General features: G+C 41.2%; 2 protein-coding genes across 5 annotated transcripts; one reads left to right on the top strand and one right to left on the bottom strand.

Annotated features, from left to right (window-relative positions):
• Positions 1 to 2,489: 2,489 nt before the first annotated feature.
• mepce (methylphosphate capping enzyme) lies at positions 2,490 to 13,053 on the top strand. 4 transcript variants are annotated; one of them, XM_034606717.1, is made up of 6 exons: positions 2,490 to 2,924; positions 4,010 to 5,871; positions 8,167 to 8,385; positions 8,491 to 8,614; positions 8,710 to 8,771; positions 8,858 to 13,053. In XM_034606717.1, exons 2-5 carry the CDS (start codon positions 4,060 to 4,062, stop codon positions 8,742 to 8,744), a joined length of 2,190 nt encoding a protein of 729 aa, XP_034462608.1. In that variant the 5' UTR covers positions 2,490 to 2,924; positions 4,010 to 4,059; the 3' UTR covers positions 8,745 to 8,771; positions 8,858 to 13,053. The 4 variants fall into 4 exon arrangements, with proteins under 4 accessions (XP_034462608.1, XP_034462609.1, XP_034462605.1 ...); XM_034606718.1 differs by having other exon boundaries at positions 8,710 to 13,053; XM_034606714.1 differs by having other exon boundaries at positions 2,556 to 2,777; positions 8,710 to 13,053.
• A 2,737-nt stretch (positions 13,054 to 15,790) lies between these two features.
• defbl2 (defensin, beta-like 2) lies at positions 15,791 to 16,715 on the bottom strand. Its single transcript, XM_034606539.1, is given in 4 exon segments — positions 15,791 to 16,115; positions 16,269 to 16,380; positions 16,605 to 16,683; positions 16,686 to 16,715. Coding segments are annotated over 4 exon segments (243 nt in total). The 3' UTR covers positions 15,791 to 16,093.
• Between the last annotated feature and the right edge of the window lie 1,441 nt (positions 16,716 to 18,156).

The following is an 18,156-nucleotide window of genomic DNA, read 5'->3' as shown; positions in this document are numbered from 1 at the left end:
TGGACCTGGCAAAGCTATCTTACAGTTACAGATTGAGTTATAGCCTTTCAAAACAAAACCTCAACAGATTCCTTGAGGGTTGGTGGTGTTTTCCTTTCTTTACACTGGAGGCAAATTTCCCCCTAAAAAACACAAATACTACTGTTGCAACAGCTGCAGATTTCGAGGGCTGGAGCCTCTCTGTGGGTGGAATGGGGCCGCTCTGTTGCTTTGACTCATTAATCACACTAACCACGATGTATTTCTCACAACCACAATATTACTTTCTGAAATAAATATTGCCATTCCTTCTTTTTTTTCTATTACTCCATAATAAACCAACTTATAGGGGAAGCTAAACAGCAACTTTTTAAGTTTCAAATTGCAGTGATGCAATAATGGAATTCATATGACAACAACAAAATGTAGTAAAAGTATGATTAAAAACAAGAGAGGGAGAAAGCGGAGGGAGAGAGAGGTTTGTTTCTGTAGGCGTACATACCTGTTCTACTGCATATTCTGTCTCCCCCTAGTGGTTATTTGGAGGATTGCAAAAATCTCCAGTAAATTATGACTTCCTCCTGACCATCCTTATTACAGTATCTCTTTACATAATTGCTGTGTCCCATTTAGACTAATTTAGTATTTAGTCCATTAGTTCAATGCAAAGTCAGCTTTCTTACTCCCGTAGGAAAAAGTGCTGTCCAGCTTACATTAGAGAACAGGGTACAGCCTATGCCATATTTGGAGTTAACGTCATTTTCAAAATGAAAGTTTAACATTTAGGTTTTTTGACAAATCACTGGCTGTATTCATTGAAAGAAGGAAAGATTCTGTTGCTGACATAACTGATCGATTTCATCAAAATTAAATGGCTGTGGTAAATGTTGCACTCTTCACCACTCACTGATACTTAGCGTCACTGATGGACAAAATGGTCAGCAAGTGTCACATGTTTATTTTACAAGAACAAAGAAGTACAAAGAAAATCTGCATTAAGAATGTAACTGACGTGAATAGGGGGGCAGCTGTGGCTGAGGGGGTAGAGCGGTCATCAGGTGCTGCCCATAGATGCACTGTATGAATGTGTGTGGAAATGGGTGAATGTCAATAAACTGTACTGTAAAGCGCTTTGAGTGGTCATAAAGACAAGAAAAGCACTATATATATATAGATATATCTATATATATATAGTTATATATATATATATGCAGACCATTTACACACATATATATTTATCTATACCTCTGAGGTCTAAAACGTTCATTCTCAGGTCCAGAGAGGTGTGTCATAGAATACAAACCTCAAGTCTTTTAGAGAATTGTATATGGAGTAAGCAGTACAGACCAATTTGCTGCCTCAACCAAGAACAACTGTATATCTTCAAGCTGACAGCTGAACACTGGCCTTGATCAAACCCTGCAAAGGCTGCTCCGGTGAACAACCACAATTATGTGGAGGTCAAGGTGACAAAAGGTTGCCTTGCTCCCTTAGGACATTTTCCTAAACCTACCTCGTAGTTTGCAGCCTTGAAGTTGACTGTGATGACGTCATCAAATCACCAACAACTGGTCTGTGGATGGTAGCCGTGGCTGCGATGCTGTAGTTACAAAGAAAAGAAGAAGACGTCTTTTAGATCAAAGCATCCAAAATCTAGCCATGATTTTGTGTGCAACATAACCATGAACTTGAAATGGCCTTTACATTCTCCACTTCCATGTTCCATGTTACACAGGTGACTCCTCTGTCTATATATAATGGAATGCAGGTCCTACATCACTGTAGCCTTTGTTATGGCCTGTTGTGTAGAGACAGTGATGGTATCCACTTGTAAATCAAACAAGCTAAATGATTGATTAAATTGAACAGTGTTTGTATGATTAATCAATAAGGAAAATAGATAGATCAACGTGATGATTCATTAAGTTCAATTTGATCATTCATCAATTTGATGGGCTGTTTTATTTTTTCCAAATAAACGATTAATCAATTAATTCAATATTTTTTAATTGAGGTTATTCAGATGTCCAAAATGTGAGGTCGTATATCACTGTAGCCTCAGTTATGACCAACTAAACGATTAATGGATTAATTTCGACAATATTCGACTTATTAATCAGGAGAACAGATCAACCAACTTATTGATAGGCCATGTCAATATTTCTTTATTGAAGTAATTCAGTTGTCCTAAATGTGAGGTATTTTAATGTTGTGGCCTCAGTTATGACCTGTTTTTATGACAAAGTAAACGATTAATTGATACATTTTGACAATATTCAACTTGTTAATCAGGAGAACAGATCGATCAACTTGATGATAGGATAATGGTCAATATTTTTTAATTTGAGTAATTCAGATGTTCAAAATGTGAGGTCTTTTATTGTTGCAGCCCCAGTTATGACCTGTGTTTATGACCAACTAAACGATCAATCGACTAATTTCGCCTATAATCGAATATTATCGACCTAATAACCGATAAGGAAGACATATGGACGGTCGCAGGCCTCGTGTTAGCCTTTATTATTGTGATCCGTGAGGCTCATCATCACATGGAGACAGCCTCCACCCCCCTCACCATCTTGCGGCCGCTGGTCGGAGATCTCCGCCCCAGTCATGTTGGGCTACAGCTCGGAGCCCGGATGCGCCGCCATGCCGCCTCTACCACGGAGCGAATAATGTCTCCAGCAACCTGCCTGCCGCTGGAGGACTAGGAGTTGACTGAGGAAGTCTTCACCGGCGGTGGTGGGGGACAGAGGAGCCGTCTCAGCGGCCACAGCGCTTTGTTTTCTTCCGTGTTTGTGCGTCGACCTGCCGCCGTGTAGGAACACTTGTGTGTATGTGAGCGTGTGTGTGTGTGTGTGAGTGAGAGAGTTAGCTCAGGCTAACGCTAGCTCCGAGAGCGGGGTAGTGACAGTCCGGCCGGAGGCGGGGAGGAGAACTGCGAGGTGAGACTGTTATTTTGATGGCGACTACACACACTTGAGTTGTAGGCGAACAGGAGGCCGCCGGGGAGATAGTATCACCCCGGGCAGGGCGACTCACACACGGGGCTCGGGCAGCAGCTGGGCTCCTCCACTGTTTGTCCGATAACGCGGTTTGTGCAGCGGGACGTTTGCTCGACGTTGTGGCCCGCGGAGGAGAAGCTAGGAGCTAGCTGCTAACTAGATAACTGTCCAACACAGCCAGGGAAACTTTTCAGGTCAGTCACCCCCCCCCCCCCCCGAGCGGACCCGACCCAGAGGTCGCATCCTCAGTCCGATAACTGTGTGACTGACACTCCGGATTTAGAAGCGAGACCATGTTTTGAAATGACAAGTGGGAAGCGGAGGAGTTGACCACGACGTCCACTCGAGCTGACCCCATGTTAGTGAGCTGCTCCCTGGAGGGCACAGGTCCCCGGACTCTGGAGCCCACAAGTATAGCCTCATAGTAACTTCAGCTGGTACAAGCGACTACAAGTTTGCACTCTTAAGTTTGTGAGATCGCAGCCACAGGAAAGCTCCTCCAGGCTCATTTTAAGCTCCTGCAACTGCTGTTAATGTTTGATTATGACGTGTAGCTCATGTTTCAATGTGTGATCAGGACGTGCATTTTATTATTATTATTTGTAGTTATTCCAGTCATCCTGCAAAGTGTCTTTAAGCATTGTTAAAAGAGCTGTACAAATACAATGCATTATTGTTATCAGCACAGTGGGATGGGGTGTGCAGATGCTTTAAAGTTTGGAATATTGCAGCATTTCACAAAATGTTTTTAAGAAATATGAAAAATGGGGGTAGGACTCGATAAGTATTTACTTCTCCTTTTTGGATATCATTTATTTATTTATTTATTTCAAACATTTGTTGTTAAAGTTCACTTGCTTGCTTTGCCTTTTCATACTTGCAGATATTACTATTTTTATTTTAAACATTCTATATATAAACCTAACTAACCTATTGTAATATTGTTGACCATAATTGCACAAATTGGTGGCACTCAGTAGATTATTTCAAAAACTTTATTTTAACTGTTGTTCTCTGACTTTCAGATCGAGACAAAAAACTTCAATGTTTGCATCAGCTCTGCAAACCTAACAAGATGTCTGCCGATGAGGACACTGTAAAAACTGGCGGTCCACAGGCCAGCTCAGCTTCATTTATGCAGCTCTCAGATTGCACTGGAGGTTACAGTAACATATCCGTTATGGTGGAGGGTACCACAGCCACCCCTGACTTTGCAGCTGCGTGTCCCGTCCCGGGCACTGCAGCCTCGCCGAAACACACCAGCACGACTGACGTGCTTAGTCACTCAGACAATACTGGACAGAGAACCAGAGGGAACGAGGACAACATCAGCCACAGGAACAGCTTTCATCATTCCAAACAACAACAACAACAACAACAGCAGCAGCAGCAAACAAAATTAACGAAGCGGCGCAACACAGCTAGCTTTGGTTTCAAGCATCCGACATCTGGCAAGAGGAGACGAAGGGCCAACTCTGAGAGTGACTCCGTCCTGCCCACCAACTTCCTGCTGGGTGGGAACATCTTCGACCCCCTAAATCTCAACAGCCTGCTGGATGAGGATGTGAACAGGGCCCTGAATGCAGAGACGCCAAAATCCTCCCCGCTGCCAGCGAAGAGTCGAGACCCCGTGGAGATCCTTATCCCCAGAGACATCACAGATCCGTTAAACCTGAACAGCGGGTTAGCAGACAGCAGCTTCTTGGTGTCCCCCTATAAGGGCGGTGGCAGGAAGAGACACCGCAACAGACACCATGGAGGAGCAGGAGGAGGTGGAATTTCACACCCGCAGATCAACCCCTCCGAATCGGGAAAACCTGAGGTAAAAACTGGTTGCTCTGCACTGCTTCCTGGTGTGTTAGCTTCATCTTCTGCACTAGATGTCTCCAAAGAGTCAGACAGTGTCTCCAATGTCACAGGAGAATCCCATGAGCACTCAGCTGACACCACAGCCAGCTGCAAGGAGGAGACAACATCTGTATCAATGGAGGATTCCGCTTCCTCTTTATTGGGAGGTCCAAACCAGCACGCAGGCAGACGCAAGCGGCGGCGCAACTCTGGCAAAATGGAGCTTCCGGTAACCCATTCTACCCCCGTTGCAAGGTCAGGATCTGGAGAGAAGAGTAGCAGTACAGGGGGACAGAGGTACTCTCAGTCTTTCCACACACCAAGAAGTGGTTCTAAAACAGGCCCGGGAGGCCGCCAGCACCAGCAGCCACACAACCATGCAAAGGAGCAACAGAAGAAGTTCCAGTTTGGGAACTACAACAAGTATTACGGCTACCGCAACCCGGGCGCCAGTGAAGACCCACGGGCGCGTTGGCTTCGTCCAGAATGGTTTGAAGGTAAAGAGGTACTGGATTTGGGGTGCAACTCAGGCCACATAACACTGTATATTGCCAAAATGCTCAGACCTGCCCGCATATTAGGTCTGGATATTGACAGTGGCCTGGTGCACGCAGCCCGAAAGAACATCAGACATTATCTTTCTGAGATGCAGACCCAAGAGGCCAGGCGGGCAACGCAGGAGAAAAAGAGCACTAAACAGGAGGAGAGGAATGGAAACGACAGTCGCACAGAAAAGAAGCACAATGAAGACGAGAGCAGGGACGAAAATGGGAAACCAGTGAAAGGAGAAAGTGGCCCCGCAGAGGCTGTAAATGACAATGACTCCCGTCGCACAGATGAGGCAGGGACCCAGAGGCAGGGCAGCAAAACAGAGGAAATGGAGCAGGAAGATTGTGATTCGGGCCCTGCTGATCCCTCTGTGAGCTGCTCTTTTCCCATGTCCCTGCGGATCTCAAGGGGGCCCATTGCTGCACCACCACTCACAGAAACATCCACCACGCGGCCTGGGGAGTTCCCCTCAAATGTGTCCTTCATGAAGGTAAGAAGACGTTCTGTGTGTGTGTGTGTGAACATCTGGTGCAGGCGGAATCATGCTGCCATGTTGGTGCATCCTGGGAGCCTAGATGAAAGCAATTCAGTAATAAAATTCAGCATGTCACTGCCTGCATTACGTCTGCAGTGCATCATATATATTCATTAAGACGAGGGTAACAGCGTGTCGTTAGTGCTTGAACAAAACAAACAGAACTATTAAGAAAGAGGCTACATGTTAGGAGAAACTCTGAGTTCACTCTGAGGATTTGATAGAATTTGCGCAGCCTCTCTTCTCCCTGTAACATGAGTGATAATTATATTGCATCTCAATGAAGGGTGGCACTGTCACAGCACAGTCACTTATACTCGTATGGTAATAACTTACCAGGATAATGAACGGCCGCTTTGATTTGCATGCAAATTTAACGTTGTAACTAAACGTTGCTGATATTCAAATGAGTGGAATCAAATGTGCATTCATCTTTATAGATTTAATTCCATTCAGTTGTAGTCGTAGGCCTCCAAAAGTAAAGTAATGAGTCACATAGGTCTTTTAGGGTATTGATCAAAGTTCACGTGATTGGATTTGTTATTCTAGTTATTGGTTTCTTGTTTTAGATTATCAGCATTTTCTTAAAAAGACCAGAGTTTCTCCTCCCTCAATATAGTTTACACAATAATATATAAATCAAGCATGTTGTTCAGAATCTCTGTAAGTCAGACTCTAACATTTGATTAATCTGAGTCTTTACAAGCTCAAACTGAGTGTGCAGGGAATTTCCACTCATTTGTCACCCATAGATTTCTCTGTGTGTTGTATGTTGGTGTTTGAAGCTGCCACTGATGTTGGGAACTGAAGGATGGAAGCGACATAGAGGCAGCAGTCTATCATTTCCATCGCGTTTTTTTAAAGTTGGCCAACGGCTTCCGCTTTTATTTTGCCTCCCTTTGTCGAGGATGTGACAAATATTCCGACAGCTTTACTTTAATCGACATAAAAGTTTCTCATTAAGGGTTTTGTTCCTCTAGTTTCTACGGACGTTTCTTCACTCCACTGGCCTTGTGCCTGCTGGCGTTGTGTAGGCAGCCACATGAACGGGTTTGGAGCAGAAACTGTAGTGTCTGGGAATGAAGCAGTAGAGATAACAGCAGTGTAGCACAGACCTTATCCTGTAAAAGCAGTGAACCGGGCCCCAAGATGAACGCCTGATCCCGCTCAGTCTGCACAATGCAAGATTGGATATGAAAGAAGAATGTCAGGCTGCAGAGCATTAGAAAGGTGAAGGGAAGCATATTGAAGTTTTGTTAGATCCTTACCACTAAATACTTATCAATACACAAATTATACAACTATTATACAAATATAGTGTCAGTGATTAAGAAATAAAATTGATCTTGGCTGTGTAATAGACCAAACTGCCGCTAAATAGCAACAACGGTGCTTTTCCTGATGTGATATTTCAAAATCTCTTCAGCGAAAAAGGTCTGTTCTCAGTCATCACGTTGTCCCAGAATTTGATCTCAGTGGTATTCTATTTAAAAGGTTGATCAGGATGAAATAACACTCCTTCTCTTTCCCCTTCTCCTCAACTTTGCTCTTCTGTCATCTCGTATTCATGTATATCAGTCCATTATAAGGTTCTATCTGTTATACCGGCCAAAAACATTCTAATCAGGAGTATGTGGGATTTCTAACCCAGGTTGATGTGACCCAGTTACCAAACACCCATATCACATATTCAGTTTGCTGATATTTTTGACTTTGGCCATATCGCCCTTATTGTATTATATTTCAACATTTTGCTATCCCCAATGTAAAAAAATAACAGCACTATGAATGATTATAACAATAAAAGTTGTTTTACCCCCAAAAAACTGTATTTGAAAGATAGTCAAATTTCCCCCAGTTATTTTGTAATGTCATCAAGACCTCCAGAAAGTTGGGTCTGTAGTTTTTTGAGTTATTGCTGAGATATTAATTTGAAACGGTATCGCATTACTGATTCTTCACAATGTTGTTGAACAGCAGTTAGTGATAAATGCATGGTCAGGCACATGCAGAATACCAATCCAAAATATGGAGAAGCTGAGAGATAGCTGAGACAGTATCACACAAAATGTGATGAACTCCATATAAATGAGATCTTGACTTTCCACTCACCTGTCGTTAAAAACCCGGATGTGTTTATGTTTCAGAAATAATCTTTACTTCATGACAGCTGTGGGACGAATTTACCCCAAAAAGATGTTTATCCTGTCAAGGTCCTGTTTTTCTCACTCCACCCTTTCTCTCCTTTAGGCCAATTATGTACTGGAGAGTGATAATCTGCTTCTGACTCAGCGGCCGGAGTATGACGTAATCCTTTGCCTGAGCGTTACCAAGTGGGTTCACTTGAACTGGGGAGACACTGGCCTCAAGCGGCTCTTCAAGCGAGTCTACAGACACCTCCGTCCTGGAGGCTTGTTCATCCTCGAGCCGCAGCCGTGGGAGTCGTATGTGAGGAGAAGGAAGCTGACTGTAAGAGACCGAGACACCGAGTGCATATCTGCAGCATTCTCTTTCTGAAAGCTTTGTTGTTTTGCTGAGAAATAACAAATATTTGTTTTCTCTCTCATGTGACAGGATAATATTACCGGGCATTATCACAGCATCCACCTCAAACCTGACCAGTTTTCATCATACCTTACATCTGAGGTGGGCTTCACCAGTTTTGAGCACCTTGGGACCCCCCAATGTTCAATAAAAGGTAACTCAGCAATTTGTCAGTGCAAGTTTATAACCTACTTATTATTCACCATCGCAGCCTGATGCCATCTTTAACTTTTCTTTGCATCGTGACAGGTTTTCAGAGGCCAATCTACTTATTTCACAAATGACCGCTCCTGCCTTGAAGATCATTGAATGTGAGTAGCCTAAAAACAAGCCAGCCAGCTGCTCTGGACTGCAAGGAATCTTCGAGAATCCTTAAGAGTTACTCCGGCTTTTTCAGACGCTGAAGATGAAATGGGACCAGAAGTCGAATTAATTTTGTAAAGATGAGATCCGTTGAGAAGAGGCACCTATCAGAATTTTCTGTGACTTCAAATTCTTTCGGTATGAGATGAACTCTGATGGGAGTCTACAACGTTGTCCAACCTGGAGCCAGACATCACAGTTTGGCCAGACTGTGGAAAATTAGCTCATCTGAACAGTTTCCACGTGCTAATGACGCCCCAGTTTGATACACAGCCATAACACATGTTTGAATACCTTTGGCCATATATCTCTGCTTTCATGACTTAGTTTTGTGCCACCACGTTACCACACTGTAACATGTTAGGGTTGGGGGATGAGGCAGAGTTTTCCAATGGGACACCATCGCCATTTCAACTGGAAATAACTGGTGAATTCACCAGATTATCTCACTGTAAACCTGCAGTGTAACACTGGATTACAAAGCTATTAAACATTTACATGATGTCTCTGTAAAGCCCGCCCTCGAGTGCAGATAGAGGACACTGCAGGCTGATGGGAAACAGAGCCCCATATTGCCAGCTGCCACTGATGGCACAGGAAATGTTCTCTTCGGCGCTAAGTATTTGGATTAGGTTTGAAGCTTTGCATCAGCAGACACATTAATGCAAATTTGGGTGTTTTTAAAAGAGCCAGAGTCAATCAGTGGATCACTAATAGCGCATGTACAGTATTTGTCCCATCTCCTAACCCTAATATGTAGTTTGTTTTGTCATTATTTTGCAAAATGGACCTTTGAGCTGAATTAACCCTAATCTGATACAGAGCTGTAAAAATGTAAAACTCCTCATTTTGGAATAGACAAACCGAAAGCTCTTTAATTGCTGAAGACCTGTGGAAAGAGGTTTGTCTAAGTGATGAAGATAATGATGCACTCAAAACGGCCGAAACGGGGAACAGCCTGTGAAATCCCGAAAGTTGTTGTGAGTGCTGTTGTTTACTTCCCTTTATCAGCAACACATTTACCACTAAGTGATACTTTCTTTTTGTGCGGCGTAAGTGAAAAGGAGCTGTATAATGGTAGAGTAATGACCGACAAACTGGTTGTTCCATCCAGTCCCTGTGAAGCTCCCTTTCCTCACTGTGTTGCCAAATTGGTGCGTTCACTCAAGTGTCTCGCTTCCATCACTGCCGATTGGAGCCGTTGAAAACCAGTGTCTTCTGCAGAGTCCTTTGACCCGCCAGGGAATGTTGATTGTATCCATTCCCATTGCAGATAAAAGCCAGATGTTAGCTGGTGTTAGTGGGGGGTTTTCATCAGTGGATAAGAGGCTATATAGTTCAACAGTGCTTTCCTATAATTGGAAAGCAGAATACTTAGTCTGGCTTCTGAAATCAGACATCAGCTGTAATTCTAAATCCTAAATTGAAAAATCAGATGTTGGCATTTTCAAGAAAAATAGTTTGGGCTGTTTTGAGTGTAACTTTAACTGTTTAGGAAGCAGCAGATCACCACATGGGTTCTTTCGGCCTTTTCGATGCTCCATCCTAATGGTAGGGGGCACATTTGAGCTGCTGTGACACGGTGGTGGGCTCAAGATCATTCAGCACAAACATCACAAGGACTATTTTGCAAAGTAGAAGTTTGGCATGCAGTAATCTGTTTTCATTATAATTTTTTTTAATGACAGTGAAGCCATAGCCCGACCTTACATGTTGTTTACAATGTCCTCCACGGAGTTCTGACAAGAGAATAAAATAAGAGTGAAATTGAAGGCAGAGGCCTGTAAAGAGAGTTGCTACAGCGTCTTCAGTGCCGTGTAATCGTGACATATGCTTAGTTTTGCACAGTCTGATCATCACTGCTGGACAGGCTTTAATTCAAACAGCATCAGAATCACTTGAAGTACTCTGGTGCTTTTTTTAAGGCTAAAAATAGATTAATTGCTGGAATCTATCCACATGAAGGTTTTCTTTAACCTAATTTGAATATAATTATGCTGTTTGTATTAAAGTGCAAAAATATTTTACGTGTCTTTTCCTCTTGTTTCCTCAATGTATCATCATCGCGTTAGTCTTTGGCCCAATAAGAACAGATATGAGTTACAGGTAGTCAGGTTTTTTCTGTGATCATATCTTCGTTGGAGTGCACAGATCACTCATCGACAACCTTTCGTTAAAATTGGCTGGGGCAAAAAAATCTTCCTTTTTTGTGACTGGTTCAGTCTCAGTATTTAGCACACTGGGGTAGGAGTTGATGATGATGGATAATTTCTATTTTAGTATGTGATCAATGTAAATTAGTTTGGAAGTTTTGTTTTTACTGTTGTCAATATTTAGTTCAGAACTGCTTTTGTCATTTTTTTTTCAAGTGGATTTTTTTTTTTTTTTACGTGTTTTCAAATGTTTGCTGCCAATTTGCAAATTAAGTCCCAGGTCAGAGTTTCCGTCTCCTTTAACGGATCAGTAATCCAGTTCTGTCACAACAATTGAACATGTACATTGCAAAGTTCTGGTATGATTTGATTAGTTCTGTCCTGGCAGGCACATGGATTGTTAGATTAGCTCTTTATTTTTTTTTTATAAACTCTTTGAAAGGAGTGTTTGTGTTAATGCACTTTCATTTCACTTCATTTGACATGTTCTAGACATTTTTTTAAATTCTTCAAGATTCAGATTTTGCATACTTTTTTCCGTCAGACTTTTTTATAACAAATTGTGGAACACTGATTAACCTATAAAACGAAGCTTCAGGTTATGTTTTGAATCAAAAGTGAATTGGACGCAGCCTCAGTTGGCCCAACAGACACGGCACCAAATCACACTTCTCTCCTAAGCTCAGACAATCGGATTCTCAGGCTTAGATCAGCCCACTGCTGTAGTTTTAAGGGCATTTTGCATTCTGTATTATTAACAATCTTTCCTTTTCGCAGGTCACATAATAAGCGTTTTATTTGAAAAATGAATTGTTTAAAGTTCATTTGGTTTTGCCATCGATGTTCAAGATTGCACCTTACTGTCTCAGCAGTGGTCTCCCACAGATTTCAACCCTAGGCCTGACTTGTAAGTCTAGGTGTCCAAGTGAAAGGATGTCTTTGCCGAAGATGTGAAATGACATGTTGTCATACAGTGTTGTTTAAAATCTTTGTACTTCCCTTGAAGTTTTGCACAAAGTTGTGCCAAGCCCTAGACTAAATTAACTTTCACAAAAACCTGGCTCTAAGTAACCTGACACCCTGTCAACAGGATTTGATGCCAGTGAGGAATATTACTATGACTATTTCAAAACCTATCATGGTCAGGTCTCCCATTTCAGGTTGTAGTTTCCGTCACAATTTTGTGCAATATTTGCTCTTTAAATCTGTTTTCATCGACAAAAATCTATGCCACCATAAGTGTAGGATAGATTTGAGTTTGAGAAATATTTTCTAGTTTTGAATGTGAAAGATTTTGAGTCCAGGTTTTCATGTTGCAAAGAAAATAATAGGTTAATATGACATGGTAAATTTCAATCAAAGTTCACCCTATTTAGTTTTTTTATTGTTCTGTTTTATATTTGCAACTTGAAGACTGGGATCCATTACAATACTAAGTTAAATGAATTGCAGAATTTTGTTATTTGACTGAGAGAAAGATGTTCTGGTTTTTATTTAACGATGTGTGGTAATCCTTATTTTTAGAGATCTGTGGATGCCAAAGAAATTAAACAATCATGTTCAATACTGATTACATTTTCTAAATTCTAAAAACCTGTAGCTACAACCTGATAAGATTTCTGCAGCATTGCAATGAAATGTCGATCAAATATTTGTCCGAAACTCTGTCATACTAACATTTTGCCCACCTGCTTCTCATTTTGTAGACATTTCATAACATCCAAGTCCATAAAACAGTTCTAAAACTAACAGAGGAAATTGTAATCTCTTTATAGCACAACAAATGCATAAATTCAAGGTGTGCATGACTTTTAACGGCACTAAAAAGTCACCTCTTCATGTTGAATTTGCACTGATATGACTCGAGGGTATTAAACTAGCTGAGTAAGCCTTTTGCGGTTCAAGTTGATGTTTTACATGTGTACCTTTTACTAGAATCGGTTTAAAAGAAACTGTTTGAATAAAATATCAGTTCTGTCAGGGAAGCTTTTAATTTTCATGCCTCTGAACAACAACAACAAGATATATCTGAATGTTTCTGTGTTCAACATCTTCAATGATTAAAAGTGGTTCCAGATTTTGTGGTTCAGTAAGTTTTTATTTTGGGGTGGAAGTTGGTCCAGACGTGGACTAGTTCATTGTGTATAATGTATGAACAACTCTATCAAATTAAGTGTTGTACATCTTTTCAGCCCTACAGCTTTTTTACATGTTGCTTCTTTTCATATGACCTGAACAGAAAAGCTGTTGTCATAGTGACCCATGGTCCGCCCCAGAACTGTTCTTATTGATGTGATGATAATCTGGAAGGAGGTTAGCAACCAACCAAGATTAAATCCACCCCCCTCATCTGGAAACATCTGGAAGTGCAGACCTCTCATTGACCCCTTCCAAAGGGAAAGGTTATTTCCTGCAGTTTATGTCTCATATAAAGGCCGACAAAGACAAAGGCCGACAGTCCAAAGTTTGTTTGGAAAAGGGTGTGGACACAAAGGCCCGAACCTGGAAATTATATTACTAGCCAGTAAAATAGTTTCCCAAAAACGGTCTATCTCAGGCCTTGGAAATAGGCTGCATAATATTGTGCAGGTGTTTCTTCTGTTGTGTGTAACGGCCACTGTTAAGTTTTCATTCCCTCACCTTAATTTTGCTTATCCTTTCTAAAAGTTACCATACCATTCAAAGTGGTTGAAAAAAAATGCACATTTTAAGATTCATTTTAAATCAAAAACCAAACAATGAAGTCTAAAGTAACCAAGCTCAGACATTTTTAGCTAGAAGCAGGTTCGAGGTAGAAACATTTGCTTTATATTGAGGTGAGAAAAGACACAGGTCCACTACAGAGTTTCAGAAGTCCTCCACTGAGGACCGGCTTGTCCTCTGCAGAGCTCCATAGATCAGGCCTGTCTGCTTGTAAAAGTAAGAGTCTTGTGACTTTAGAGCTATAATGGCATTAAATAGACTCTACGAGCATGAAGAAACATTTTCTCTGGATTGATTCCATGGAAGTTAAACCTGAATGTGAAAGACTACTTCAAATGAAAGTCGAGTTTTGCTCATAATCACCTGGCTAATCCGTGTGGTGTCAGCATCCTAAGAAAGGCCTTTGGGGTGCAGACTGTGGGAATGAGGGATGGAGATCTGTAAATGATCTTTAAGAGAAGCTATCCTCTGTTATCCAGAGGCCACAAAACAATCTGACCTGAGCAAAGACTGTTTGTTTTCACCTGACATTTACATCACAAGGTAAAATGACCCAGAAGCAGAAACATTATTGGAAGTTGTAAAAGGATCTTGAACACTCAGCCATCTAGTAAAATAAAGCTGTTTTATTTAATTTACCTCTGGCCAATAAAAAGCTCTGAACACCAAAGCTGAAGATATACTTGTTCACATTTGATCAGTTACAGTGCAATTTAAATGGACTGTACATAATGGAGGATAGAAAGAGACTGTTCTTGATTTTGTACATTTCATGCTAATGCCATGTTTTTAATAATTGATTAAAAGCAATCAATGAGATGAATAATGCCAAACAAATAATCAGAAACTGAATAATATAGAAAAGATGCCGTTGAAATTTACATTAAATCCAGTGTCAGTTCTCTCTGATTGTTTGATTTAATCATGTTTAATTAAAAATGTTTAAAGATGCAATGAAAAATAGCAGTAAGAGACCAGTGCTATGCTAAAAAGTCCAGTTAAATAACCAGGTAAGTTGATCAGGTTTGAGGGGATGCACAAGAAAACTTCAACCCAGAGCTCAGATTATTTAAGATGCGATGTTAAAGGTCATAACGTCCCTTTAGTTTTAAATTACTGCTGGTCCCTGTGATTCATTTGTCATCAACATCGTCAAACCCTGAATTCCCCACAGTAACACTGGTCTATACAGTTACAGTTCATGCATCCTGTCATAATTTTCAGTTCCAACCTGTTGCTGTCTGTTGCTTTGTGAAGACAGAAAGCCTCATGTAAACAGGTTTGTGGGGGTTTGCCCCTTTGTGGCTTGGTCACGCTCCGCTGTCTGAATAGTACAAAGATTCAACCCAGATCACAATGCAGGGCACAATACAGTGGCTCCTGTTTACAAATAGCATCCATGCCTTTAACACCTACCAGCCCGGGCCAGTCATCAACCATCTTCAGATCCTGGATCAGTTAGTGCAACGTATAGTAGGCAGAGGGATAACAAAATGTTTGAATCTCATTGTGGTGCAGTTTTTATTATTTATTACCACAGCCTTTTTGTCGGCCTGTGTTGGTGTTCCCTCAAACTGAGATGAGCAAATTAGTATTTGAGCAGACAGTTATGTTGATTCCTAAAAAAATAGAAACAATCAATTTACCAGCAACGACATTTGACCGCACGATGATCTGAGACGGGCCGGCGATGTGACAATGAATCTGCTTTGCAATCGTGACGTCATCCGTCTGTTCCAGACAATGTTGTCCAGACCGACAGAATGGTGAGATAACATAAACACAGAGCCATAACACTTCATTCACAAAAGCTCTATTTCATCAACAGCTATTTAGGTCAGTCACTTGACCATTATTGTGTCCTGTCAGTACAGCGCTGAGCGACAGCATGCCAGACTCCACGCAGACTGCTTTCCATGCTGTTATTTCCCCAAGGTCAAGCCAAGTGGGCAATGAGCTCCATTTAGACACTGTATTTTAGATGTTTTCTCACATGCAAAATAACTGGTTTACTTTGCATTGCATTTGGGACAATATGATCAAATCTGAATGTGAGGATCCTCTGGGCTAAACAAACCAAACACCAGTGCATCTGTTTCCATGCATTTATTGGCATTGGCACCGCATTTCAGAGAGAAGGAACCAACTGTTGTGTTATGAGACATCATTCAGTGTGAGGTACAGGATCAGCCACACCAGGTTTCAGGCAACAACATGAGTAAATGAGTTAGGTTCTTAGTACAGCATATAAAGTCCACTTCAAAAGCACTCGGCGTCAGATCCAAGAGGGACTGATCGACAGCAAAGTTGTCCGGATGGTTTATCCGGAGGAATAAGGCTGTGCCGGCTGCCGGGATCCCAGCTGCGTGAGCTGAAGATGCCGGCCCTCATGCCGGGACACCTTGCAGGAGCTGCTAAGACCGTATGGCACAACACCTGGAAATGAGCACAGGGCGACTTTAGAGAATCTCAAAAAGGTTCTGTCTTTCTTCAGAATAGGTGTTTTTCTTCTGCTGGAAGTCATGCAGAAACATACACAAATATGAAAGGGCTGTGTGCAGGTCTACAGTATGATCTTGGCAGGCCTACCTGTATCTCCGAGGGCAACCGTGATGACCAACGATGTACTCCTGAGCATAGCAGAACCGTCTGCAGAGTCCTCTATACCCACAAGTCCAGTACTGCATTTCTGGATCATTGCCTGTCGATAGAATCACAGATATGTTCCCATAAGACTGATCAATACTGACTCTACTTGATAGTGTTTTTCATAAACTGCAATCCCAATAAATATGTTAATATCATAAAGAAGTTAACATTAACTGTCATGTTGTCTGTCAGGCCCCATTTGAGCACAGTGAAGTTTGAGCATCATGATTTGCTTGATCTCACACAGTAAGAAAATGGGTGTATTTCATTTCTTACCCTCTCCGACTGCAAGCATCAGGAGAAGCACCAGGAGAACCAAGCTCAGTCCCTTCATGTTCGGGCACCAATAAGCTTTCAGACACTGCTGTTGACAGGCTGATGCTGCATTTATACAGCATTTCCATCACGGGGGAGGAGTCCGTCCGTCGTGCTCTGTCCAAATCACAATAACAAAGTATCGCTGAATGATGGGAGTCTGAGGGCTGAGGGTCAGGACTATCAGCTCAATTTTGACTGTCATTTTCTTCCAATGAGCAAAACAAGTCATTATTTAGTCAGCCTAAATAAAAAAAGGGACAGTTCTTTTCTCACACACACCTCTATGTCTGGACAGAGGCGTGAACACAGACCACAAAGCACTCCCTAAGTTATAATTACTGGGTGAAGTACTAAGCTGTTTGTTTTAGACTCGGTGAGCAGCACAATTCTGTCCCACTGTGTTTTCAGGGCCGCCCTCTGTTCGTCCACTGCTCTGCCCACATCTGAATATGCCAGTAGTTCATGTGCAATTGCTGATGCTGTGAAACTACAATCAAACTGCACAAAACACACGACTCCAGTGACGTGGGGGGGATTGTTAACAAAACAATAACAACACAACACATACAACATGCACTTGTACAGCATGCCCCCTAGTGCTTATTGTAAAGATATTTGTTTGCTTGCTTGTTTTATTTACCAAAAATCAACTTAAAGGAACAATTTACAATCAAATCTAAGACTTTTCCTGAAGAAGAGCAAAAACTCACTCAAGCAGTTGTCTCACAGCTGCTCAATAAGAGCTGGGCAATAAAATTATATCAATTATTATTGCAATAATCTTTGATCATAAAACAAAAGCCGAATGCATATTGATATAATTATTGTGCTTTGTGCAAGCACAATGAAGTTTAAATTAAGTATTTATTATTCAAACTTACAATAAATAATGACTAATTGAGATAGATATCAATAAAACAGTTTTTGGTCATGTCACAATTTTTGGCCCAATGATAAATTCCTGTTTCAATTATTTATTTATTTACTTCTTATTGATGAGAGAGAAATGGAGTGAGTATATTGTTTTCATGGCTATAACATGCTCACAGAAAAGTACACCTGTCCTTCTCTGTTTGAATCACATGTACTGCAGCAGATAGATAGATAGATAGATAGATAGATAGATAGATGGAACCTATAGATTTCACGTGTTTCATAATGAATTCTTCTCCTTAAAGCCCTAAAACTCGTGAAAAAAAAGTGGTTTAGAAAAGCTCTAGCCCTTTTAACTTTAATTTTATTATTTTTCATTTATTTTATTAATGATTAACTTTTACAGTTTTTTAGTTTCGTGTCTGTTTTATCTCTTATTTTGATTTATACTCTATATATAGCTGCACCTGTCCTTTCTTTTCACAGAGCAGTATTTGGATTAAGTGCCATATTATGTGTATATTTAACATTGTTCAATAACAAGTGAAAGGTGGGCAGTGTTTTTCTGTACAGAGGGGGGCGCTAAAGTTTTGTAAAGCAGTTTACTTCACCTCTATTTCAACGCGGCGAAGAAAAG

Source organism: Hippoglossus hippoglossus, chromosome 14, assembly GCF_009819705.1.
Source record: "Hippoglossus hippoglossus isolate fHipHip1 chromosome 14, fHipHip1.pri, whole genome shotgun sequence".
In the NCBI taxonomy this organism is placed as follows: Eukaryota; Metazoa; Chordata; class Actinopteri; order Pleuronectiformes; family Pleuronectidae; genus Hippoglossus; species Hippoglossus hippoglossus.
Note: the sequence above shows the minus strand (reverse complement) of the source record. Positions and strands in the feature narration are given on the sequence as shown.